The sequence below is a fragment of the Rosa rugosa genome, chromosome 4 (genome assembly GCF_958449725.1).
Source record: "Rosa rugosa chromosome 4, drRosRugo1.1, whole genome shotgun sequence".
NCBI lineage: Eukaryota > Viridiplantae > Streptophyta > Magnoliopsida > Rosales > Rosaceae > Rosa > Rosa rugosa.
This window is the reverse complement of record NC_084823.1, coordinates 8,322,716-8,349,339: the sequence shown is the minus strand read 5'-3', so window position 1 is coordinate 8,349,339 and position 26,624 is coordinate 8,322,716. Positions and strand designations below refer to the sequence as shown.

Below are 26,624 nucleotides of genomic sequence, written 5' to 3'. Positions count from 1 at the left end.
AGCGGCCGCGGTTGACCGAAAACAAGAGGAGAAGACTACGATCAAGCACAAAGACATGCTGACTAAGCCCTATATCCCACCTGCTTCAACCGCCACCATCAAGGAAGGTAAGTGGTACACAAGGGAGAAGGGGAAGGCAGTAGAAATAAGTCCTTCCAGGAAGAGGAAACTGCAGCGCAGGTTTGGAGAAGCCAAGCGTGCGCCTAGAGGCTCTAGACCAGGGCCTGATCAAACCTTCGCAGTTGGTCAAATCACCTGAGCAGTATCAGAAAGAGATGGAGGCACTAGCCGCTAAACCATTAATGACTCCCCGCAGTTTCCAGAAGCAAGCAAGTTTAGCAACAGGGGCATCTAAGCCCAGTGTTTTTTGCAGGATCACCGACGAAAGGAGGCCCCCGCCAGCTCGAAAGGGGAGTTCGCCGACTAGGCGACCACCTGTTAGACGCAAGCTATTTCGTGAGGACCCAGAGGCCAAATCCTCAGTTTTTGAGAGACTGGGGGGCAAGGACAGGACTACCGATACTTTACAGTGGAAACCTAAACAGGTCCAGAGTGCAGTAGTCGTCCCTTTTGAGGTGAATGTAGCCAGGGAACCAAAGTCAAACTCTCCTAAGCAGGCTACCGGAATGCAGGAACATGAGCAATGTGAGGTAAAAGGTCTCACTGAAGAATCGTTGGTGGACCGGCTGGCTAAGCAGTTCAACACTGACACCCCTGTCAACGAACCCAAGTTGAACCTGGATGAGGACATGGATGAGACAGTTATGATTGATATGTCCTGCAACATGGTCTACGTACTACCCGCGAGGTATGCACTACCAGTCGCTGCGCAGGATTGTGTAGAAGCTAAGGAAAGTAGTGCACAGCCCTTGCAGATTACGTCAGCGGTCACAGCACCTGTGGAAGAGGCTGTCTTTCTTGAAACAGAGGATGCCAACAGCAGAGAATTCTTCATGAGTTTCACCAGGCCAACACCCGCTATGGTCCAACACATGCGACCTTTATACATCACAGCAGAAGTTGGCGGTACCAAGGTAAGCAAGATCATGGTTGATACCGGAGCTGCCGTGAACGTCATCACTACCAGGTCCATGCACTTGCTCGGGATCAAGAAAGAGAAAATCCAGTCTACGTCCCTTACAGTCAAGAACTTCGCGGGGACTGTAACAAAGACTTTGGGGTTACTTTTCTTACGCATCAAGGTTGGCCCTGCAGAGGGAGTTTATGCTTTCTTTGTGACAGATTGTTATGCAGCCTATAGCGCTATTCTGGGCAGAGACTAGATCCACCGGAGCTATTGTGTTCCGTCAACTCTCCATCAGGAACTCGTTATGTGGAACAGGGAAACAGATAAGGCTGAGGTGATCAAAGCGGACCCTCGTCCATTCCTAGTTTTCGCGAATTATGTAGATGCCAGGTATTACTTGGAGCCTATTACTCCATTGCAGGTGAGTGGCATCGATAACAAGGGCCGCCCCACAGGGGTGACGGCCTCTGATTTGGCACAGTGGGGGCTCACGCTCGCAAAAGAAGGCCTGGAAAGGCCTGGCCACGCTGTGCCCAAACCCTTGAACGATTAATGGATTACGACCTTCCGGTGGAAGGGATAGAGGCCCTCCACTCGTTGTATGAACGGCTATCGTCATACTTAGTGGAAAGAGAGGCCTATGATCGAATCGCGACCTTAGAAACCGTCAATGAAGAACTCTCTGATCAGGAACACGAAGACGAGGTCGAAATTCAGCTAGCTCCGGCAGCGCTGGACGATACACCCCCTAAGGTCAGAGACCCTACCGAGAAGGTCAATCTTGGAACAACAGATGAGCCTATGGAAGTGGCTATCAGCGCTTACTTAGAGCCTAGCGAAAAGCAGAGGCTTATTGAGCTATTACTGGAGTTCAAAGACTGCTTTGCAGAGAAATATGAAGATATGCCCGGCCTGTCACCAGACTTGGTTTGCCATCAGCTGCCAACAGTCCCTGACAAGAGGCTTATGAAGCAAGAGCCGCGAAGAATGAATTCAGAAACCCAAGTCCTCGTTAAGGAGGAAGTCGAGAAAATGCATAAATCAGGCATTATCAGGGTGGCCAAATACAATCAGTGGCTATCCAATATAGTGCCTGTTCGCAAGAAGAATGGCAAGATGAGGGTCTGCGTGGATTACAGAGACCTCAATCTCGCGACACCTAAAGATGTTTACCCCATGCCGGTGGCGGATATGTTGGTAGACGCCGTAGCAGGACACGAATTATTGTCCTTTATGGATGGCACCGCGGGGTATCACCAAATTCCAGTCGCCGAGGAGGACAGACATAAAACCGCGTTCAGGTGCCCTGGGTTCGCGGGCGTTTTCGAGTATGTGGTTATGCCTTTTGGGCTGAAGAATGCTGGGGCCACTTATCAGAGAGTCATGAACCTGATCTTCCACGATATCCTGGGAAAGATTCTAGAGGTTTACATCGATGATGTAGTGGTGAAGTCCCAGAAGACAGGAGATCACATCACAGATCTCAGGAAAGTCTTCGAGCGCATGCGACAACATAAACTTAAGATGAATCCTGCCAAATGTGTGTTTGGAGTTCAAGCAGGAGATTTTCTGGGATTCATTGTCCATCAAAGGGGAATTGAGGTCCCTGAAGATAAAGCAAACGCAGTCATCAACGCTTCCCCTCCGCGAACGAAGAAGGAGCTACAATGCTTGTTGGGTAAAATCAACTTCCTGCGACGTTTTATTTCTAACTCTGCAGGTAAGATCCAGCCCTTTTCTCCACTGCTGAAGTTGCAAGGACAGAAAGAGTTTGTCTGGGAATCTCAACATCAAGAGGCTTTCGACAAAATCAAGGCCTATTTAGCGAGTCCACCAGTGCTTGTTCCCCCTCGAGCTGGTTTTCCATTGAAGCTATATATTTCAGCAGCTGAGGCTTCCATTGGTAGCCTACTTGCCCAAGATGATGAAGGAGGTGTCGAGCATGCCATCTTCTACCTCAGTCGGACACTTACGGATTGCGAGACAAGGTATACTTCTATGGAAAAGCTGTGTCTCACGTTGTACTTCTTCGCTTGCAAGTTGCGACACTACATGTTATCCTTTACTACATGCATCATCGCTCAAACTGACCTGGTCAAGTACATGTTGTCGCGACCTATTCTGAGAGGACGCATTGGCAAGTGGGTACTAGCTCTATCCGAATTCTCGCTACAATACGTTCCACAGAAGGCAGTGAAGGGACAGGCTATTGCAGACTTTCTGGCCCATCACCCTATGTTGGATATTCCCCCAGTGAAGGAATTAGAGATAGCTACCGCTACCGCAATTCGACCAGATTTGGCGCGCATTCCAGAGTACGCCATATGGCATCAAGCTACAATCTCCTTGCAACCCTGGGTATTATTTTTTTATGGTTCCAGAACCGAAACATTAGCAGGGGTAGGGATTGTATTGGAAAATCCAGCAGGTGATCGTTTCTCTTATTCTTTCCAATTGGAGTTTAAGTGCACAAATAACCAAGCCGAGTACGAAGCCCTTATCATTGGATTAGAAGTATTATTGGAATTGGGAGTGAGGGACGTTCAAGTACGCGGTGACTCTCTGCTCGTGATAAATCAGCTCCAACAGAAGTACAGGTGTGCAAGCTGTTTGCTCATTCCATATTTGAATCGCGCCATTGAGCTTCTAGATCAATTTGATGACGCGGATTTGGAATACATACCTCGCGAGCGCAATTTTGCGGCCAATGAGCTTGCTCAACTGGCTACATGCATTACATTGAAATATGGAGTTCGCGAGCGCATTCTGAAGGTCGAACGCCGCACGTTGCCTTTTTGGCTTGCGCGGCTTGACCCGCCGGACGATCCGGTCATCGCAGTCCTGGAGCCTATTGACATCGATTGGCGAATTCCGTTGATCGATTACCTCAAGCAACTAGATCCTATAACAGACAGGAAGATACGTTTTCTTGCCTTAAACTATTTCCTTAGGGGTGACGAGTTGCGATGACGAGGGGAAGATGGCATAGACTTCCGATGTGTCTATGGCCGCGAAGCAAAGCGATTAATGCGAGAAGCACATGCAGGAGTATGTAGCGCCCATCAAGCGGGTCCTAAGATGCGTTGGCTTATCCGCAGACATGGGTATTATTGGCCCAGCATTTTGAAGGACTGTATCACGTTCGCGAAGGGATGCCAAGAGTGCCAGGCACATGGTCCAGTGCAACACGTTCCCAACATTCCCATGCAGCCTATTATCAAGCCTTGGCCTGCACGAGGCTGGGCTTTGGACTTGATTGGGATGATTCACCCTCATTCTTCTCTCCAACACAAGTTCATCATTGTGGCCACTGATTTCTTCACCAAATGGGTCGAAGCTGAGCCTTTGAAAGAGGCTTCCGGTGCCACTATTAGACAATTTATTTATCAGAACATCATCTGCAGGTTCGGTATCCCTGAGGTGCTTGTCTCAGACAGGGGGCAGCGTTCATGGGCGGTGAGGTAGAGCAGCTTGTGAACGACTTGGGCATCCAGTTCGTCCACAGTACACCATATTATGCTCAGTCCAACGGTCAAGCAGAGGCCAGTAACAAGATTATTATCACCATTATAAAGAAGATGCTTGTTGAAAACCCTCGCCTGTGGCACAACACGTTGTATGAGACACTTTGGGCTTATCGCACCTCCAAGCGGAACCCTACTGCTACAACACCCTATGCACTAATGTTTGGTCATGACGCAGTTTTACCCTTAGAACTCAACGTTCAATCCTTGCGCGTCTAGGATCAGCATCACTTGATCGGCGAAGATTATGTCCAAGCGATGTGGCAAGAGCACGAGGACTTGAGCGAACAGCGCTTAGCGGCTTTGGATCATTTACTGATGGAAAAACAGCGTATCGCCCGCGCCTATGATAAAAGGACGCGTGGCCGAGGTTACAAGGAAGGTGACCTTGTTTGGAAAGCAGTTCTGCCCTTTGGCGAGAAATTGACCGGTCGCGGTAAATGGACTCCACAATGGGAAGGACCCTTTGTTGTTCACCGCATTCTGGAGCGCAGGGCTTTTCACCTCAAAGATTTGGACGGCTACATCCATCGCAATCCCATCAACGGGCGTTTCCTGAAGAAATAGTACCCTAGTGTTTGGGAATATGAGGACCCTCTAGAGCCGCCTTCTTCCCAGACTAGGGGGCAACCATAGTCTTCCTCGGCTCCCATCATCCCTTCATATTCAGGCCTTTCTTGTGGCCTTTGTTTCATGGATTTGCTTTGCCTACGAATACTAGGGGGGCAACACTCTATACATTTATTTCAAATTCCTTGACAACATGTGTTAAGAATTATATGTAATGGCTGAGCTATGAGGCCTTATTTAACAGTTTATTTCGAATTCCTTGACAACATGTGTTAAGAATGTAATGGCCTAAGCATGAGGCCTTATTTTATAACAGTTTTTTGAAATGAAACAATACTCAGAAACTCTTTCATTCATAAAGTGGTTTTGCGGCCAGAAGCAGTACAAATCAAAATAAGTGCATTTGAGGTTTACAAGGCCAAAAATGGCTTAATAATCATAAGAGTTGCAGATCTGGTGAGAATTTCTGGATCTTGTGGTGACAAAGGGGGAGGCTGAGCTATGGTCGTGGGTACTCTCCCTCTCTTCACCCACATCCCTCCTTTGATGTGAGTCGCAGCTGCTCTCATTTGTACCGGAGGCAGAAGGAAGGAAATAATCCATCCCAAACCTTCTAGTGGCTTACCGTCCGGGATGGAGAGGGTTTTCCGAGAGAATGCGACTCACAACCACATCTACCTCCAGGGGAATGACAGAAGTCTGACAGTCTGTCCCCGGAGGTAGGCTGCGGAAGAAGAACAGCCGGCCTCGAGTGGCCTTCCGCCCTTCTTCTGCCCGTTCCACGCGAGAAATCTGAGGAGAGGGATCCCTCAGAATCTGGTTCTGCCGCGTTAGGAGCGCCGCGTGTTCTTCAGCCTAATGGAAACCGGGGAATCCCATCCGGATTTCCAGAGACCAAAGACATGCGGATGGACCTAAGATTAGGCCATAAGACCTACCCAGGCGTTGAGATTAAGCCATAAAACCTAAGGATTTGGGGTTGAGGCCGAGATCGCGAGGAGAGGATTTCAGAAACAAAAGGAAGAGAAGTAGGATTTGTGAGGCTATTACTGGGGAAGCCATATTTGCTTGAGTGTTGATTCTCCAAAGTACAGGTATTTATAGGACTAGCTTCAGTGGCCTTAACTGCGCAATGGGCAGTTGGAGTATGTTCAACGCCATCAATAAGAGTATCGTTGGAATTGAATGCAAAGATCTCGGAAATGAAGATAATTGAAAACGCGTGGGAAGCGGGGCAATTTTCAAGGAGGTAACCGCTTTGTTTCGAGATTATCTTTTCAAACAGTTTCAAAAGCAATGAAGGCAAGTTAAATGCTAAATTGCCTGAAAAATAAATTGAGCATATATTTGGGCCAAACAATGTGGGCTAAATATTTAAATTATTAATAATTATATTGTTCGTACAAATATGGGCCTGATACTAGAATACTAGAGGCCCAAAAGTCTTCGGCATGCATGGGTCAAGCGAAGAAAAAGCTCGTCCAGGCGGAAACTAGCGTCCGCGGCGGCTTGTTGGGCAGCTACACGAGCTTGGGCCAGTTCTTGGGACAGCATCTCGAAGGCAGCAAGGGGTTGTTCCAATGGAGGCTCCGCATGGGCAAGCCTAGTAGTAACATCAGTTAACCGGGCCTGAAGGGCCTGAATCTGGGACCTCAGATGGTTCCTCTCGAGCGTCAGATCCCTGATGAGGTCAGCTTGGTCACCCAAGAAATCACGCGCAGTGTCCGTTTGATGAGTAAGGGTCTGGTAGTGTGTTTCGGTCTGCCTGGCTTGAGCGCTCGCGACCGCCCTCTCATTGAGCCCTTGCGGGAGCTGCTGCAGCAGTTGGTCAACCTCTTGGAATTGGTCTTCAGAGACAGCGCCCTCGCGGAGAAGCATTCTCAGATACTCTAAAACTCTCGCGGGAACACCAGGGGTTAGAATATCAGGGCCCAAGAGGCGACGAAGGCCTTCTCTGGCATCGTCTACGACCCCAGGTGGGGTCACTTCGAGCACACGAGCTAACCGTTCTAAGGTGGACGGAGTAGGTTGCTCAGCGATAGGGGCCTCAAGAGGCTCCGCGACAGGTATTGCTTCCGGCACTGGTTCAGGAAGTGCTCCTATTTCTTCGACTTCAATGACTTGGGGGGCATGAGGAGCAGGTTCTTCACCAACCACATTGGGAACAGGTTCAGCAGGAACCTCATCCGTTATTTCTCCGACTACCGCTTCTACATTTGGACCCTAGAAAGGAACATCTTCAGAATGACCAAGTCAAGGGTAAAGATAAAACTTTTTGTTAAGAGAAGTACCTCTTCAACTGGTAGCTCGCTGGAATCTGCTGTTGCTATTGGGGCAGTCTCACCAGAGGTTGGACCCGTGTCGGGCACTGCTGATTCCAGAAGGAGAATTGATTGCTCGCGGGGGGTATGGAGAAGCGGCAGCCTTTCTTCAAACTCAGGCGAGCTGTCATCTATGACTTGCGCCGGAACTATAACCAACTGCATGTTGCTTGCAGCATTGATTGCAGAGGGAGAGTCACCATTGGTTTCTTGGGCTGGCGTGCCAGATACACCCTCGCCGGCAGCAGAGAAGCCTTCCCCAACTTGCCTCGAAAACCTACGACGAACCTGAAGCAGAGAAACGTTATCATACACAGCAAAACAAAGTGTCAATGCTCACTTTAAAGAGGAATATTACCAGTCGATCAGCGACTGGATCATCTGTTGCCCAAGGATCGGTCCGGAATTCAGTGCGACTACGTTTGCGTGCTAAAGCAGCAGCAATCTATCAAACAAAGCCAAATTAGAATCTGAGAAGGCTGCCAAAATATACGTGCTAAGAAGAGAATCCTTACAGTTTGAGGATCATCATCATCAGAGGAAGAGTCCTCTACTTCAGGCTTGCTCAGCTTTGCTTTCTGTTTAGCGGCCGGGCCAGTGGCCGGAGGAACACCCATGGCGCGATTGCTTGAAGGCGGTGCGCGCCCCTGCTATGGACTTTGAGTTAAGGAGAAGAGTTTGGAGGTAAAAATGATTAAGGAAACAACGAATATGCTAAGGCAATTACCTCTGGAGGATGCTCGCGAATTACAATTCCAGCCTGAACCAAGCATGGGGCTCGCGCGGGTCGCGGAGCCGGTTCAGGTGGTGGAGGTCTTTCTTCATTTTCATGGAAGCGAGCAAGTTCTTCAGTATCAGCTTCGTAAGGATATCTCAGGTCTTCGAAGATAGCTGCGAAGAGTTCGTCATCTCTTTGCCTCCAGCAGTTAACAGAAACTTCCTTCCACCATTGATCATAATCTTCAGCGGTCCCATCCACGGGGACGATATTATCCGCCCAGTCAGGGAGATCGACCAGTGCAAGCATGCTTTGTGCGGGCGGAGGTCCATTTAAGGGACCAATTCGGCGCCAAGAAGTGTTGTAATTCCAGGCATCATAGAGGGGAAATGGCACCAATTGGATAAGACCAAACTGGCGAGCAAAATGGTTGGGAGCATAAAGCTCATAACTGAGTTCGTCAACAGCGAGCCTAATGTCTGAACAAGAGATCGCGCGGCGAAAGGCCAAGTGCGCGCGATCGCTATAATCAGGTGCCCCAGGAAGGAACCCATTTTCAAGAGGAGCGGGGAATCTCCTATTGAGTATTAGATCGCAGTAGGGCATTTCGTGCAGAAGGTACAAGTAGGAGAAACACTCAGAATATGGTGGTGATATGTACCTCGCCTCGCGACAAAACCATTGACCAAGAAGGGCATCAGTTGGTGGTAGCAGAGGAATGTCGTCGCGGCGGAAGAATGGAAAGTAAGTTTGAATCCAGAAGTCAAGAATCCAAAAGGGGCCAGAAATGCTAGTCTCAAAATGATGCATTGTGGCCTGGTATAGAGTGCGGTAGAGGGCACCCAACACTGGTTGTCCTAACCCCACGCGGCGACCGTTGTAGAGGGCCGTTGCTAGAAGAGTCCAAGCGCCAGTGGGCTTACAGGCAGAAGTACAAAATATGAACTTGCAGAGCCAATACTCCAGAAAAGCAATACCACCAGTCGCGTTGCGCTCTTTGCGATAGTAGGTCACCCATCGCGGATAGGAACCGCTATGAGCGCTGCGACCAGTTTGGGCCATGGTTGATGTGAAGGTATCAGAATCGAATTGGCCATGCAGGTAGGGCTCGCCATCGATGGGCAATCCAGTAATGGTGAGGATATCCAACAATGTTATACTCATTTGGCCAAATCGAAAATCAAAAGTGTTGGTAGCAGTATGCCAAAAGCAAAGGAAGGCAGCGAGTGGTGAGCGATTCCCACCGCGAGGAAGGCGAAAGCATAAATCGATAGTGTGGGTAATACCTGCCATGTTCTAGCGAGCCAAATCTGGTGCTCTTACTTCACGATACCAGGAAAGCTCATCTGCGCTAATAAAGGACGGCCAATGCCCTATTTTTGCCCGATGATTCTGCGCACCCCAACTATTGAAATCTGCAGGGGTCCTCCGAAGGACTTGAATGAGTCGACGAATAGGCAGGCTATAGAGGACGAGAGCATCATCGGGGATGGAATCTCGCGGTGTCGGACCCAGTCTGGCGTGATGATTTGAAAGCCTGAGAAGCAGAGGTCTCTGGACGGAGGTGTGGGCGCGACAGCGGACACCGATGTTGGCTCCCCAGGTACGAGCGATGTTATCAGTAAGTTCTTCTTCCTGATCGATGATCACCTTCTTTGGGGGAGCCATTTCTGGGTTTCTGCAAAGTGGGTATGGAGCGAGAGTTTTTTTGTCTGGGTTTAAGAGACTGGAAGGGTTTCTGATGTGACAGGCCTAGAGTGGCTGCGGTATTTAAATAAAAGATTTTGTGAGGGAAACGATGCGACGAAAGGACGTTTTGCCAAGTGAATAGACGCAACCTTCATTAATTACATCGTTTCGATCATCAGACGTGTCGTTTTAGTCCCCTTCAATCAGTTACATTTTCTTGGGCCTGATATCGGGGCCTGGGGGGCAATGTTTGAGCCCAAAAGTAATTTTGGCAAGATCCTTTAGTGGATTTAGCACAGCGGGCCGATACCTGCGGCCCAAAAATAAGCCTACGCGGGTTTGGGTTACAGCTTCACCCATTCCGTGATCCATGAGGAAAACGAAACCTTATTGGAGTCGGGTAGCGGGGATTGAGTAGGAAACTTCAATCAATATCCCTTCTATGACAAGGAACAGTCGAAACCCTAGGTATATATACCAGGTGTCAAAGACGAATAAGGAGCTCTCTCTCTGAAATCAATCAATCCCAGCGATTACAAAGCCTCCCCGGAGCAAACATGCAACCTCATTGAAACCCGGTGACCGCCCGCCAGTCCTAGTCTCTCCAAGAGCCAACTGTCAGCATCACCAGATCAACCCGGCGACTTTACTTCCAGTCCCAGTCTCCTCAGGAGCCGACTGCGAGCGCAACCACCACCGTTACTACCAGCGAAGCAAGGGTAACGCCCTCGCAACCCAGCGAAGCTAAAGTCACGCTTTAGCGCAACCCGTGCTTTCTCCAAACTTCCCAGTGATTGCTCTGCTTAGTCTGCAATACTAAGTATCGATTCGGTGATGCGAAGAGATCACATCCAAAGTCCTTATCCGTAAGGCAGAAAGTCCTTTCCCGGAAGGCTAGAGAAGAACCTTATGGCGAGGTTGGTGCTCTCCTCGTCCACAAACGCTTGAAGAAGAAGTCAGGTCAAGGGACTACCCCGACGACTGCACCCCACAGTGCTGGCACGCCTGCGCACACGCTCAAAAGAGACAGTTTGCAAGCCAACTGGTTTTTGTGTCAAACAGCTTCCATCATATTAGCACTAACAAAGTGCTCCAGCAACACACTTGTCTGCAGCGTCTGCAACTAGTTCTGAGGAAACTCATTCAGGCAGAAACTCAGGTCAGTACTTCTATTCTGCGTCAATCACATAGCAATAGTTCTCATCTTGTGTGGCCATTCATTGTTGTAGAGAGTGATTTTTTAGCTAAAATCCCAAAAGCACAAGCACTATGTCACTACACCAAAAAATGAATCAGACGACAGTTTTTCACTGTCGTCTGATAAGGCACGTTGCTGTTGTCTATCTCAATGCCGTCTGATGGTGAATCAGACAACAGCACGGAACTGTCGTCTGAGAAAATTTTGCACAATAGCAGCGCAGCACATTACTGTTGTCTGAACACCAGAAAAAACAACAGCGACTCATATGCTTTTTGTTGTCTGAAGACCGGATCAGACAATATGGTCTTGTATGCTTGCTGTTGTTTGAAGGCTGGGTCAGACAACATGTAGCTGTAAATCCCATTGTCTTTCCATTATTGACACTAGGTTTCTCCAAAAAACTGTTGTCTGTTATTTTGCTAGACAATGGCTTTCTCATTCTTTTAATCCTTAAAGTATTATAGTTAGATGAATCATACAACAGTTTTTGTTAAGCATTTTGTGATGATCAATTATCGGACATTAGATTTTAGCTAGAATAGAATGGTCCGAGAGACATTCAAAAGACCTATATTCTGCATATATGGAATCAAAATGACATCACATCCAAAACACATTCATTTATGTAAATATCTGATACATTCATCCATATATCCAACAAAGTCATTCCATTAACAGAACTAGTTTTCTAAATTAAATGTTGAAACCAACCAAGTCTTGAAGAACACCCTGTGAGGACAACAAGGATGCCAGCAGAAGCTGCATCAACAACAGTCCATACTTTCGTTGTCACTCCCCCTTGTCTCGATCTTGATTTTACTCCAAAAGTGATTGTGCCTTGATGCCTCTCCTTTATGTATGTATGAATGATGGAAGTTAGATAAGCACCCTTTTCACCCTACATGGAAAGTCTCTTCTAGTATACCACGGCAAGATCCTTATAGCTGGTTTGAATCCAGTGGAATAGGATAGTGATATGAAGTGACCCTTGTAACAACTATTTGCCTGATGGGGAATTCCTCCTCCCATTTAGTTATACAGAATCTTTTGAATAAACCTGGCATTTGCAAAGAAGCATAAAGAAATTTGTCACCAAAACAGAAATAAAAAATAAAGGACCTGATACTAAATGGTGACATCATTACTCTGCAAAAACTGTAGGGCATATAGGTCTTTGGTTTATATCACCACATGGTGGCGCACTGATAAGCACAAGTTAAAAATATGTTCCAGTATATAAGACAATTAATTGAAATCCTGCATATTCTCTAATGTCCATCACATTTGTATCTAGGCACTAACTTCACCTTATCAGTGTAGCCTGGCCTTCTAGGGATATCCTACTTTCTATCCTGCAGAAACCATCTGTAGGAAAATGCAGAGATCACATAGGATAGTTATCTTCCATTTTCATCTTTTCTTATCCTATTTTTGTTTTTCTTTGATAAGATGACAATGTTATAGTAACAATATCTATGAATTCAGAGTAACAAATACAACATTTTTCAGAGGTAGACAGCTCCCATCTATGATACTGAACCAACATGCCCAGATTAAGGGCTTTGAAATTTTAGTTGTCTCACTAACAGGCATCTATAAAAGTTTCAGAGCCTTGCAAGTTAAAAATGGATAAGAAAAAGAATCAAAAGCAACTTTATATACGTGGCTAATAGAATTCATTATAAAAGAGATTTTAAAAGAGGCCAGCAGCTCTCTAATGTTCTCCTCTACACGAAGAACAAAGTATCTGCAGAACAAAACATACATCAACTTGCCAACACCCTCAGAATGATAAAATAAAATTCACATAAGTTATAAGACTCGATAAATTCAATCTACGTGAGTATTGTAGTCGACTGATATATAAACCTCACAAGACACATATAGATTGTACAATTTTATGGAAAAATAGGACAAACCTGCTGCTATCAATTACAGGTTCCACTAGATGTGGCTCTCCTTTTCTTAAAAATGCCTGAGCATATAGTTCACCTATTATATATCAGGTTATGATAAAAAAAAAGATCATGTTGAATCATCAATATGAACTCAAAGGACTTCTCCTTGTTTCAAACATAGTAGAAACTGATAGGGACCAAGTAGCACTTACTTCTACATTAGCAGCACATCTCTCTGTCTCGCTCTCTGTACAGAGCAAGCAAAGAATCAGAAATTACTATACTTTAACGATTTGATTAAGCAGAGCTAAACAATGTCGATTGAAAATTGAATGCAGATAAAGAGTTGAAGTTTAATTAACCATATTTTTGCTGCAATTGGACGTTATGCTGAACAAACCCAGACAAACCATCCATTAGAACTATATAAACACAGCAACAGTAGCACAACCAAGTGACTAAAGTAACACCAAGTAATTAGAGAACAAAAGTTAAATACCTGATTCACAGCAGCACAACCAAGTAACACCAACTAACCAAACCAGGAACACCGGCAAAAGAACAACCCAAATACTCCTTTGCATAAAACCTGCACAAAGAACAAAACGATCACCACCAGTCAAACACAAAGAAAACACCCAAACATCCATAAAAACCGAACATCCAAACCTCAACAAAAATCACCCACTGAAGACCAAGATCAATACCTCAACAAAACATAAAAAGCAAGATCAATCGAAACCCAACCACAGCAAAATCCACCGATTCAAAACCACAGACATCAATAAAACATCACCTTCGATGAAAAACCTCTTCTTCTCTTCCCCCGATCCCAACAACGCAAGAGCTTCTATTGTTTTCCTTTCTTCGGAATTTCTTTCGATGACAAATACCACAGTATCGCGTCAAAGCCTCTAGTTTCGACACTCTACTGAGCATAAGAAGAAGAAGCAATCAGGAAAAGCTTAACTGAGAACAAAAACAAATGCAAAAAACCCAAAATCGACACTACTAACTAAAAATTAGAACTGCTTTTTTCTCAGCCTTTTCTAGTTTATTTCTTCGAAACTTCATCTCCTGCTTGTTCAATTTCAGAGTATCTTGCTCTTCAATTTTAATTTCAAATCCTGTTTTTGATTATCATGAAGTGGTCTGGGTTTGCAACGATACCAAAATTAGGGAAATAGAACAAGAATAATTAAGAAGCATACATGTAGGTATTAGAGCTTGATTCGATTTGGAGAAGGAAGACCAGAGAAACCCAGAGTCTCGGGTTCCGGCGATGGCCCGTGCGTGGTCCTCCAAGAGTGAGTCACCGGCGAGGCTTCTGGATTTTGATGTCTGACTTCCTCTTAGCACAATAATGGTGGAGGTGTGTTGAGGAAACAGCTGGAACTCGATGAGAGATAGGGACCAGCGCCGTCTCGACTTTGATGGTCGTGTGAGGAGGCTGGCGGCTGTGTGGATGATAGTGATCTCGTTGGGTTTTGATCGGAATTGGTTCCTGAAATGATTGGTGGTGGTGATGTCGTGAACTGGTGGCTGGAAATAGTGGTCTCCTGCGAGGCCAGAGAGAAGTGGAAGGGAGAAAGAAGAGAGAATTGGGCTTGCGGCTGAGGAAGAGAGAGAGTGTTGAGTTCCCTTAAATACGAGTCGATATAAAAGTAAAATTTGTGGAGGGAAAGACTGAAAATTGAAAATTTGACAGAGTGTTTGATACAACAAGAGCGCGCCAGCATAATCAACCCTAAAACTCAGACGACATCAATTTAAGTATATTGTCTGAAAGAAAGTGGCACAAGAGACAACTAAAAAACTGCTGTGTGAATCAAAACAATCAGACAACATCTTTTTTAACAATTGTATTAATAGCAATTGCACAATAGAGAACTAAGAGAAATAATAACTGTTGTGTGATTAAAAACAATCAGACGACATCTTTTTTCAACCATTGTGCTAATCAATCTTAAACAACATCAATGTAAAAACTGTTGTCTGAATTGATTGATTCAGACAACATCGGAAAAACAACCATTGTCTGATTTACAATTGCACAACAGCAATGTAACAACTGTCGTCTGATTCAAAAATTAAGACGACATAAAAATTCTTGCTGTCGTCTGATTATTTCAGACGACAGTTAAAATGTTTGCTGTCGTCTGATATGTGTTGTCTGATTCCGAAATTGGTGTAGTGTGTGCCTACAATATGAAGTATCTCAGGGAATTGACTCAAGTCTTTGACATTAAGGGTCAAATAGAGTTTGTGGACTATGGAGTGAATTTTCTCTCATCTGATATCATGCTTGGAGAAGATTTATTTGTTGTTCTTCAAGATGGGTTGCGCCTTCTTAGAGCCATTCAACTTTTGAAGGATGACTGCTATATCCTAATGAAAATGGTTGTTCCATCAGATACAAACAAAAAGCACCTGCCAAGTTGTGGCAGTTCTCTGCATTATCTTGAGGCTGGTATTGTTTTACATGATGATGGAAATATGATTGTGGAAGACGATTTTGCTGATGGAGACAAGGAACTTTCTATTTCCTTGGTTCAGAATCTGTTTGTTCATTTACAGGTACATCTATTGGTCAAGAAAACAATATTAGCTAATGAAATATGCAAAATTCAGGGAAATATGGATGGCTCCATTAATGCTGATTCTCCTCCAATATTTTCATGCTTTGCTGATCTAGCCTTGACCATGATTTTGTACTCCTTGTGGTTGATTAGAGCCTGGCACAAAAGCATGGGTTCTTGCCATTTGAAGACTCTGATTATCCAACAATGCCTTGGTTCATTTACATTTTCCTTGGCCTTGGGGTTACTCTGTGTTCAGGACATATTGCTGCAGACACTGCAAATGGTTATGGGTTCAAATGACATCTTGCAGAGGTGCCCAGATTTTGATTCAGAATATGAAACTTGAGGACAAGTTTGTTTAAAGGGGGATGGATTGTTCCTGTGTTAGAATTCTTGTGTTACTAGGACTGATAGCATTTCTCCTCATTCTGACCTACAGCATATTAGCCATTTTTCATTTCCTAGTTAGTTATTATTACTCAGGACACCCATGGCACTTGTTTTGACACCCAAACGAGTTTATCCTCTAGCTGTACCCGGTCCAGCTATCCTACTTTAGCCTTTAAGTATTGTAATGACTGCCATCTTTGGATATCAATGAAAAATAAGTTTTTATCTTCTTATTTACTTTAGTTTTCTTTAACTTCCTTCTTTTACGATGTCATTTGATCGTAACATAATCTACTCAAGACCAGTAGAATGTGATCGGTATTCTTGCAAGTCTTTAATGGTTTCTCATCATTATGACAACAAAGTAAAGCTCAATATTGTTGTACTAGTCTATATGGTGACTATAAGAAATAGGATTCTGATAATTAATTAAAAGCAATACTTGCCGGCTCAAATTATGAATTTTGTTCTTTCTAGGTCCATTCACTTATGTTAGGAAATCAATCCTCCATATATTCCTTACTGAGACATGAAGATCTGCATATAGCTGTAAATTAGCTTAACATTAGCCTTCTTATATGTAATTGCTGACTTGTAGCTAGTTATCCTAGATTCAGCTATTTCCATACTTGTAAGAGTCTCTCTGTACAAATACTTGTTCTCACTATCAATAAAATTATCTCATTCCATTCTCACTATTCTTCATCTTTTCATGGTATCAAAGCAGGAACAAGATCCTGACTCTTAGCTACATCATAATCTCTCGTGTAGCATCCCCTTAATTCTTCAGTTATCATGGCCATCGATGACATTCAGACCGGCAAGTCAGTTGACGGTTCTAGTCCATCCAAGTCAGCAACCGCATCAGATACTTCAAAATCTGACATCTCAAATCCATATTTCACTCATCACTCGGATCATCCGGGATTGATCCTAGTCTCCAAACCCTTGAATGGAGATAATTATTCTGGTTGGAAAAGGGCTATGCCTTTGGCCTTAAACTCCAAGAACAAGCTCGGATTTGTCAACGGCTCAATCAAGGCTCCTTCAGAAGAAGTGGATCCAGAAGGGTATGCAACTTGGTCACGGTGTAACGACATGGTTCACTCTTGGATTGTTAATACTGTCAATTCAGAAATTGCGGATAGTGTCATCTATTATCCTACTGCTCATGAGGTTTGGGAAGACCTTCGTGAGCGATTCTCTCAATGTAATGCACCTCGCATCTTTGAGATTCAGCGAGAAATTGCTAGCCTACGACAAGAACAACTCTCTGTCTCTACCTACTACACAAAATTGAAGGGCTTATGGGATGAATTGGCCATGTATTCAGACGCAACATATGGAGCACAGGCAGATCAACAAAAATTGATGCAATTCTTAATGGGTTTGAATGAGACTTACAGTGCAACACGCGGGCAAATCCTTCTTATGAATCCTCTTCCAACCGTTCGTCAAGCATACGCTGCAGTCACTCAAGAAGAGAAGCAGCGACTTATTAGTGACTCTCATCCCTCAACCGATTCAAGCTCTGGTGCGGCTATGGCAGTTAGGAACAGCAAGCCTAATCCGAACCTAGCTAGAGGAGGACGACTCGAGAGATCAGATCGTCCAAACTGGCGGCAGGACTCTCGCCCAAATTTTCGCCCAGATAGAGCGCAAGAAAGCCGCCGTTTTGATGGTGATCGGCGTCGTGGTTCGGGTAGAGGTCGGCCTCAATGTTCTTATTGTGGAGATGCAGGTTATTGGGTTCAAACATGCTATCAATTAATTGGATACCCACCGGGTCATCCTAAGGCTAAGCATAACTCGAATTCAAGAGGTGGTCCATCGGCAAATCAGGTATCTGAGGCATTAGACAAGGATGAAGGAGGCCCAGTTGTTTCATTATCAGAAGCCCAATTCAAGCAGTTTTTGTCCATCCTTAACAAACAAAATGAGGGGTCTAGCTCCAAAGCAAATGCGGTTACAAAGCCAGATTTGTCTAAAGTCGCTTCCCGTAATTGGATTATTGATAGCGGGGCGACGGATCATATCACTTCATCATCTCAATTATTGCATAAGAAGAAAAGCAGCTCGTTACCGCCCGTGTTGTTACCTAGTGGTGATAAAATGAATATTGTTGCAAAAGGGTCTTTGCCTTTGAATACCGTATATTATCTACATGATGTATTATCTGTGCCACGATTCAAAGTTGATTTAATGTCAGTTAGTCGTCTGACAAGAGGTCTGAATTGTTCAGTGACATTCTTCCCTTATTGGTGTATTTTGCAGGATCTGGTTACGAAGATGACGATTGGTTTGGGTGAACAACGTGACGGGCTATACTATTTGGTGGCACTAGCGACGGAGAAATCTATGACCAATCCTTCCACCAACCGACCAGCCTGCAACCTCACTATCTCATCCACTGATCTCTGGCATAATCGCTTAGGCCATATATCATCCTCATGTTTAAATTTCATTGCCAAGAACTTTTTGAATATTTCCATTCAGCCTAATAATGCTTGCCACATATGCCCTCTGGCTAAGCAAAGTCGTTTACCATTCAGTACTAGTTCTATTTCTTCTACAAGACCTTTTGAGATTATTCATTGTGACATTTGGGGTCATTATCGACACCCTTCCCTTTCTGGTGCTTTTTATTTCCTCACTATTGTTGATGACTTTACACGTTTCACTTCGGTTTTTTTAATGCGACACAAAGATGAAGCACAACCACTTCTCAAACGCTTCTTTACATACACTCTCACTCAATTTGACTCTCACATTAAAACTTTTCGAAGTGATAATGGTGGCGAATTTCTCTCACTTCGTTCTTTTTTTCAAGATAATGGGGTTGTTTTTCAACATTCTTGTGTTTACACACCTCAACAAAATGGGGTTGTGGAACACAAACATCGGCATATTCTCCAAATGGCTCGTGCTGTTACACCCCACATCCGATTTACCCCTTTTACTGAGTTGCACGAATCACTTTATGTTTTACCATTCGTGGTTATAGTTTTATCTTTTAGGGGGGTGGCTAGAAGTTGACTTTTTATGGGTTAACAATTTGAGAAAATTTCCTTCATGAAAGTTGTAGAGGACGTTAAACCGAGCGCGTGCATATGTGGTACGTAAAAATTGGAGTTCGTATGCAAAAGTTATGAGTGAATTACGAAAATTACTGTTCATGGTAAAAATTTAATATATATGGAAAGTTACCCGGGTAGGTTTCCAAAACCGGAAACCCACCCCTCTTTCTCTCTCCTCTCCCCCGACTCTTCCCCCTTTCCCTTCGGATTTTCTTCCTCCCTCTGATTCCTCACTTTCCGGCCACCATCCGGCGTGCAACCGGTCACCACAGGGGCGCCTCAACCCGCTCTGGACGCCAGTGACCTAGGATTGTGGAGTTTTGGCCGTGAAAGTCCGGATCGAAGCAAAGATTGCTCCGGCTGCAGTTTTGGGATTTCGCCGATTTCCGGCCATTCCGGCCACTTCCGGCCACCATATTGACATCGAAGGTTTGGTTTTTGATGGTGATCATTTCCCCTAAGGTAGTTCATTCCAATTTGCATTGTAGAGGTTGAATTGATGATTTTTCATTTCTAGGGTTCTTGAAGCTTCGGGGCTTTCCTTCACCGGCTTGATTCGACCACTTCGAGGTAAAATTGGTTGATGTTGTAGTTGGGAAGTTGATTGGGCTTGTTGTGTAGATGCTATTGCCGGAATTTGGTGGTCATCGGAGGTAGTGGTCGCCGGCGCGTGGACCCCACGTGCCGCCACTGTAGGTGGCGCGTAGAGCTGCGTTTTAATTATAGTTTTAGTTCCATAAATCCTATATGGATTGTAGAATTTGATACATGAAGTTTGGTGGAAATCGGAGGAATTACAAATTTATTATAAATGGTTTATTATTGATTTACGTGAATTCGATCGCCGAATTTCTTTCGAATTCACTTTAGATCTTACATCAATGAATGATTAATGTTGGAGTATTAAGGATGGATATTGTGGAGAGTTGAGGAGTTGGATTTTTGGAAGGGGGATGTTTTGAATTTCCATTTCTAAGTATCGTAAAGTTAATTTTCGTCCTGTGAAATATATATATTTATGAATGCTATTCGTACAGGACGAGAGGAGTCTCCATACGAGGAAAATCATGAGCGACGTCAGAATTGACCGCATACTGTGAGTGGACTTTTATTTTTAAAGAATGATGCATGCATTTATTTTTCCCGAAATAATAATTTATTTATCATTTTATTATTGAGCATAATATTTTGCCTTGGATTATAATTTTGGCATTGTTTTTCCATATGAATTTCAGATACGAATCTATTATGCTCAGATTTGGATTTTATGATTTGTTTTCGGAATATGATTAAATTTTCGGAGATTAATTATAATTTATTTTCAATTATGATTCGGGAATGGATTTTGAGCCTTTGATAAGTATCTCCGATATATGGCTTTTATTTGAAATCATGATTTAAGTGATTTTCGACGAATTACTTTCCGGAATTTATTAATATATTTTATTCGTCGATATAGAGAATATTTTTTGGCGTGTGGGACACGCCGTCGTTTCGTTATTATTTTCTCACTTATATATTTTAAGTTTTGGCGTGCGGGGTCACGTCGTTGGATTACATTTTATCTCGTGAGAAATATGGGGAAGCCTTATGGATTTACTGGTTTTTGAATGTTTTTCCTCACCATACTCGGGTCATTCGATTAGGTCTCCTCCTCACTTACTTTGTGTTTGTGAGTGGCAGTTGAGGTAGCTTATTCTCCTCCTCACGTGGGTGGCAGTCGAGGTTATTAGTTCTCCTCCTCGCACAATCTATGTGTGAGTGGCAGTCGAGGGTAGGTAGAGCCTGAGAGGCTCCATTCCTGTACGGTGAACTCTCTTCCCCGTATCCTTTTATTGTTGTTCTTGACTAGCGGGGCTAGTCCGATTTCCGTTTAACCAGCGGGGCTGGTCCTATTTCTCGAGCATCGGAATTTATATTCTTCTTCGTGGTTATTTGTGACTAGCCCCATTTCTTGAGAGGAACTTCTCGTGGCTTGTTTTCATAATTATTGCATGCATCGAAAGTTTTTAATGAAATAATTGTGGGAAAGTATAAAAATCCATTTTGTTTAAAAATTGTTTATTTTTGTCCACTCACGCTAACGTTTTTATATACTTTTCCCCTGGGCCCTTCGGTTTCAAATGCCCAGTTTTCAGTGTTGCTGCTCGGCGTTCAGGAGTGAGCCATAGTGACCGCATCCGCTTCCGTCATCATATTTTGTAGGTTATTTATTTAGCCTACGGTACTCTATGTTAAACTTTATTCCTAGAATGCTCTGATTACTAAGGGATATGTGACCCAAACTTGTATGAATTATATTTGAGGTCTATGACCTAACTTTGGTGATTGTAGTAACTTGTACCCTTTTGGATAATATGTGTGACGTTGTTAGCTTGTGATGGGATTTGTTGAATTTGGGAGCAAGGCGGCTCCAGGAGTTGTGGTTGGACTATTAGAAGTGAATTTTGTTTTCCGCAGGGTTTTGGGTTATCCATTTTTAAGGGAGGTTATGCCGAAATTTTTGGTAAATCTCCTTTAAAGGTGGGTCCCGCAGGGCCACTTCGGATTCCAGGGTGGAATTCGGGGTGGGTCTTGTCAGTTGGTATCAGAGCACTAGGTTTCTAGATTCTGTAGACTTCCTTACTTCCTTGCTACTTTATATGCCTAATGACGCCTAGTACCTCCCGAGTGATGGCCCGACCGCGGCGGATCCCCATCGTGTGCTCTTCGGTACTAGTGTGTTATTATGCATGTAAAGTAGATACTTTGTTGTACTGATCCTTGAACTTCTTAATACTCTTTCTTCAGGCACTATGGCTCGTAATCGCCGAGCACGTAGGGAAACTCCTCCTATTGAGGATGATGAACAGATACCTAGGAGGTTTGCGGATACTTTTGGGCAGTTCTTTCGACAGATTGCTGCAGCGCTCCCCGGGTCACGTACCGACTACTCTGTGGAACGTGCTAGGAAGCATGGGGCCCAGACTTTTGCTTCTGCCGCCTCACCTGTTGAGGCTCAGCGGTGGCTTGACAGGATGGAGAGAGTTTTCTCCCAGATGGACCTTCCAGAGGACAGGAAAGTGAATTTGGCAGTACAGTTCATTGAGGATACCGCCTGGCATTGGTGGACTGGTGTGGTCAATGATCCTGCAAATGCTGGCCCGATGACATGGGATATGTTCAAGGCCTATTTCTATGGACGGTACTTTAGTGATGCCCACCTTAATCGGATGCAGGACCAGTTTTTGAATTTGAAGAAGAGAGAGGATCAGTCAGTGTTAGAGTTTGAGCAGGAGTTTCTCTCCTTGGCTCACCATATGCCGGATTTGGTTCGTACGGAGCAAAGTAAGATTCGTAGATTTGTCCAGGGACTTGGAGGAAAGTTTAAGGATAAGATGTTAGGCACACCGTACAAGAGTTTTGGTGAGGCAGTATCTTATGCCATGGACATTGAGTCGGACTCACCTGCTGGATTTCACCCTAGGGATCCTGGTGGCCCTAGCCAGGGTCCATCTAAGAGGGCTACTTCCACATCTGGTTCTGGTTCTTCAGTTGGTAGTGGAAAGAGCAGTGGTTCCAGTTCGAGGTCCCGTACTAGATTCAGGGTACGGGACAGGAGATCCTCACGTGGTCAGTTTAGTGGACGACAGTCTGGACAACTTGAGAGGTCCAAGAGTTATCATGGTGGTTCGAGTGGGGCTTCTACTAGCCAGTCAGCTCAGTTTGGGCAGTATCAGACAGGGGGGTGTTTCATGTGTGGTCAGCAGGATCACTTCAGGAGGGACTGCCCTCTTTTGACTCAGGGAGCTAGATCTACCCCCACTCAGACTGTTGGCCAGTCCTCTGTTGGCGGTTCTCCTAGTGGTGCCCGCACTAGCTCGGTAGGCCGAGCTGGTTCTCAGCAGACCAGGGGTCAGCGGGGTCGTCCTGTGACACATGCTAGATTGCACGCCATGACCCAGCAGGAGGGCCGTGATTCACCAAAGGTTATCGTTGGTACGTTATTTATTTTTATCAGCCTGCTTTAACCTTAATTGACCCTGGTGCTACGCACTCATTTATGTCTAGTAGATTTGCATGTTTTGCAAATGTGCCATCATCACTCCTTATTGGCGAGTGGTATGTTTATTTACCTGCGGGAGAAGCATTTAAGATAGATTGGGTTTTTAATGGTTGTGGTGTAATGGTTGACGGTTTTGCCTGGAGGCCAACCTAATTCCTCTAAACCTTTTCGAGTTTGATGTAATTCTGGGGATGGACTTTCTGGAGGCACATGGTGCATTGGTTGATTGCTTCCGTAAAGAAGTAGTGTTTCGAAGTCTAGGAAAACCGGAAATCACTTTCCGTGGTGAACGGAACATTCTCTCCTCTTGCATGATTTCGGCCATTACAACTGAAAAGCTTTTGAATAAGGGTTGTCAGGCTTATTTAGCACACATTGTGGATACAAAGTGGGAGGTGTTGAATATTGAGGATATTCCGGTGGTCAGGAAGTTTCCGGATGTGTTTCCTGATGAACTACCTGGTTTGCCTCCAGTAAGAGAAATAGACTTTACCATTGAATTGCTCCCTGGTACTACACCTATATATCAGGCACCTTATAGAATGGCCCCAGCTGAGCTGAAAGAGTTGAAGACCCAGTTACAGGAATTGTTGGATAAAGGTTTCATTCGGCCAAGTGTGTCCCCTTGGGGTGCTCCGGTGCTTTTTGTTAAGAAGAAGGATGGCACTTTGAGGTTGTGTATTGATTATAGAAAATTGAATAAGGTCACAGTGAAGAACAAGTATCCATTACCATGGATTGATGATTTATTTGATCAATTGCGGAGTGCCAAAGTCTTTTCTAAGATTGATTTGAGGACAGGTTATCACCAGCTACGGATAAGAGAGTCTGATGTACCCAAGACCGCTTTCCGATCACGTTATGGTCATTATGAGTTTGTGGTGATGCCTTTTGGATTAACCAATGCTCCTGCAGCCTTTATGGATCTCATGAATCGGGTATTCCGTCAATACTTGGACCGTTTTGTGATTGTGTTTATTGATGACATTCTGGTTTACTCCAAGAGTGATGAGCTTCATATTAAGCATTTGAAGCTAGTACTTTGGACTTTGAGGGAAGCTAGACTATATGCTAAGTTGAGTAAGTGTGAATTCTGGTTTAACAGCATAGGATTCTTGGGTCATGTGGTATCAGCTGAAGGTATTAGTGTGGACCCTCAAAAGGTGGAAGCGGTTTTGAATTGGGGAAGACCCACCACGGTGACGGAAATTCGAAGTTTCTTGGGTTTAGCTGGATATTATCGGCGGTTCGTGCAGGATTTCTCTAGACTTGCAGCCCCCCTCACTAAATCATCCAGGAAGGGCCAATGTGGTAGCTGATGCACTTAGCCGAAAGCCCTCTAGCTCTTTAGCCCATTTGAAGGCAGTTCGAGTTCCTTTACTTTATGAATTGCGATCTACAGGAGTTAATTTGAAGATTGAGAATGGGTCTGGAGCATTGATAGCTAGCTTCCATGTGAGGCCGAATCTCATTGATAAGTGCGGGAGGCACAAGATGAAGATGAATATCTAAGACAATTAAAAGAAGCAGTGAGTAATGGCACTAGAGCGGACTTTATTCTCAGAAGAGATGGAGCCTTAATGTTTGGAAATAGAATATGTGTACCTAATCTTCATGATATTAAACGAGAAATTTTGGAAGAGTCTACATGAGGCTTTGGGTACCGGATTGAGTTTTAGCACTGCTTTTCATCCACAGACTGATGGACAATCAGAGAGAACTATCCAAACTTTGGAGGACATGTTGAGATCCTGTGTTATGCAATTCAAAGGAAGTTGGGATAGCCATTTGGCATTGATTGAGTTCGCTTACAATAATAGTTATCATTCCAGTATTGACATGGCTCCTTACGAAGCTCTCTATGGAAGACAGTGTCGTACTCCCTTGTGTTGGAATGAAGTGGGAGAAAGGAAGCTCATAGGCCCAGAGATTGTGCGGATTACCACCGAAAAAGTTAAGTTGATCAAAGAGAAACTCAGGACAGCTCAAAGTAGGCAAAAGAGTTATGCGGATAACCGCAGGAAAGATTTGGAATTTCAAAAAGGTGATTGGGTATTCTTGAAATTGTCCCCTTGGAAGGGCGTTGTAAGATTTGGAAAGCGGGGGAAGCTCAGTCCTCGATATATTGGACCTTTTCAGATAAAAGAGCGAGTTGGCCCAGTTGCTTATAAGTTAATACTACCTCCGAGGTTATCAAAGATTCATGATGTCTTCCACGTGTCCCTGCTCCGCAAGTATATTGCTGACCCTTCTCATGTCTTAGAAGAACAGCCTATTCGATTGAAGGAGGATCTAACTTATGAGGAGAAATCGATCCAGATACTCGATAGAAGAGAGCAGGTCCTGAGAAACAAGACGATACCTTTAGTTAGGGTATTGTGGAGTAATCATTTGGTGGAAGAAGCCACTTGGGAACCGGAAGATTTAATGAGACGACAGTACCCCCATCTGTTCTGACAGGTATGTAAATTTCGAGGGCGAAATTTTTTTTAAGGGGGGGTGAATTGTTACACCCCACATCCGATTTACCCCTTTTACTGAGTTGCACGAATCACTTTATGTTTTACCATTCGTGGTTATAGTTTTATCTTTTAGGGGGGTGGCTAGAAGTTGACTTTTTATGGGTTAACAATTTGAGAAAATTTCCTTCATGAAAGTTGTAGAGGACGTTAAACCGAGCGCGTGCATATGTGGTACGTAAAAATTGGAGTTCGTATGCAAAAGTTATGAGTGAATTACGAAAATTACTGTTCATGGTAAAAATTTAATATATATGGAAAGTTACCCGGGTAGGTTTCCAAAACCGGAAACCCACCCCTCTTTCTCTCTCCTCTCCCCCGACTCTTCCCCCTTTCCCTTCGGATTTTCTTCCTCCCTCTGATTCCTCACTTTCCGGCCACCATCCGGCGTGCAACCGGTCACCACAGGGGCGCCTCAACCCGCTCTGGACGCCAGTGACCTAGGATTGTGGAGTTTTGGCCGTGAAAGTCCGGATCGAAGCAAAGATTGCTCCGGCTGCAGTTTTGGGATTTCGCCGATTTCCGGCCATTCCGGCCACTTCCGGCCACCATATTGACATCGAAGGTTTGGTTTTTGATGGTGATCATTTCCCCTAAGGTAGTTCATTCCAATTTGCATTGTAGAGGTTGAATTGATGATTTTTCATTTCTAGGGTTCTTGAAGCTTCGGGGCTTTCCTTCACCGGCTTGATTCGACCACTTCGAGGTAAAATTGGTTGATGTTGTAGTTGGGAAGTTGATTGGGCTTGTTGTGTAGATGCTATTGCCGGAATTTGGTGGTCATCGGAGGTAGTGGTCGCCGGCGCGTGGACCCCACGTGCCGCCACTGTAGGTGGCGCGTAGAGCTGCGTTTTAATTATAGTTTTAGTTCCATAAATCCTATATGGATTGTAGAATTTGATACATGAAGTTTGGTGGAAATCGGAGGAATTACAAATTTATTATAAATGGTTTATTATTGATTTACGTGAATTCGATCGCCGAATTTCTTTCGAATTCACTTTAGATCTTACATCAATGAATGATTAATGTTGGAGTATTAAGGATGGATATTGTGGAGAGT

General features: G+C 44.5%; 2 protein-coding genes and 1 long non-coding RNA gene across 14 annotated transcripts; 1 reads left to right on the top strand and 2 right to left on the bottom strand.

Moving 5' to 3' along the window:
* Positions 1-6,435: 6,435 nt before the first annotated feature.
* On the bottom strand, positions 6,436-8,059 carry LOC133744265 (uncharacterized). Its single transcript, XM_062172400.1, has 5 exons — positions 7,958-8,059; positions 7,801-7,887; positions 7,413-7,730; positions 6,955-7,344; positions 6,436-6,444 (listed from the first exon to the last, which is right to left on the bottom strand). The coding sequence occupies exons 1-5, from the start codon at positions 8,057-8,059 to the stop codon at positions 6,436-6,438; spliced, it is 906 nt and encodes a 301-aa protein (XP_062028384.1).
* A 3,577-nt stretch (positions 8,060-11,636) lies between these two features.
* LOC133707210 (uncharacterized) lies at positions 11,637-14,674 on the bottom strand. Of its 12 annotated transcripts, none has more exons than XR_009844998.1 (7): positions 14,160-14,674; positions 13,745-13,879; positions 13,448-13,537; positions 13,311-13,338; positions 13,161-13,195; positions 12,970-13,042; positions 11,637-12,797 (listed from the first exon to the last, which is right to left on the bottom strand). It is a non-coding gene; the product is annotated as an uncharacterized LOC133707210 (long non-coding RNA). The 12 variants fall into 12 exon arrangements; XR_009845001.1 differs by having other exon boundaries at positions 11,637-12,415; XR_009845007.1 differs by having other exon boundaries at positions 11,637-13,042; positions 13,656-13,879.
* Positions 14,675-21,792: 7,118 nt separating this feature from the next.
* Positions 21,793-24,554, top strand: LOC133744263 (uncharacterized). Its single transcript, XM_062172398.1, has 3 exons — positions 21,793-22,965; positions 23,186-24,353; positions 24,445-24,554. The coding sequence occupies exons 1-3, from the start codon at positions 21,793-21,795 to the stop codon at positions 24,552-24,554; spliced, it is 2,451 nt and encodes an 816-aa protein (XP_062028382.1).
* Positions 24,555-26,624: the final 2,070 nt, after the last annotated feature.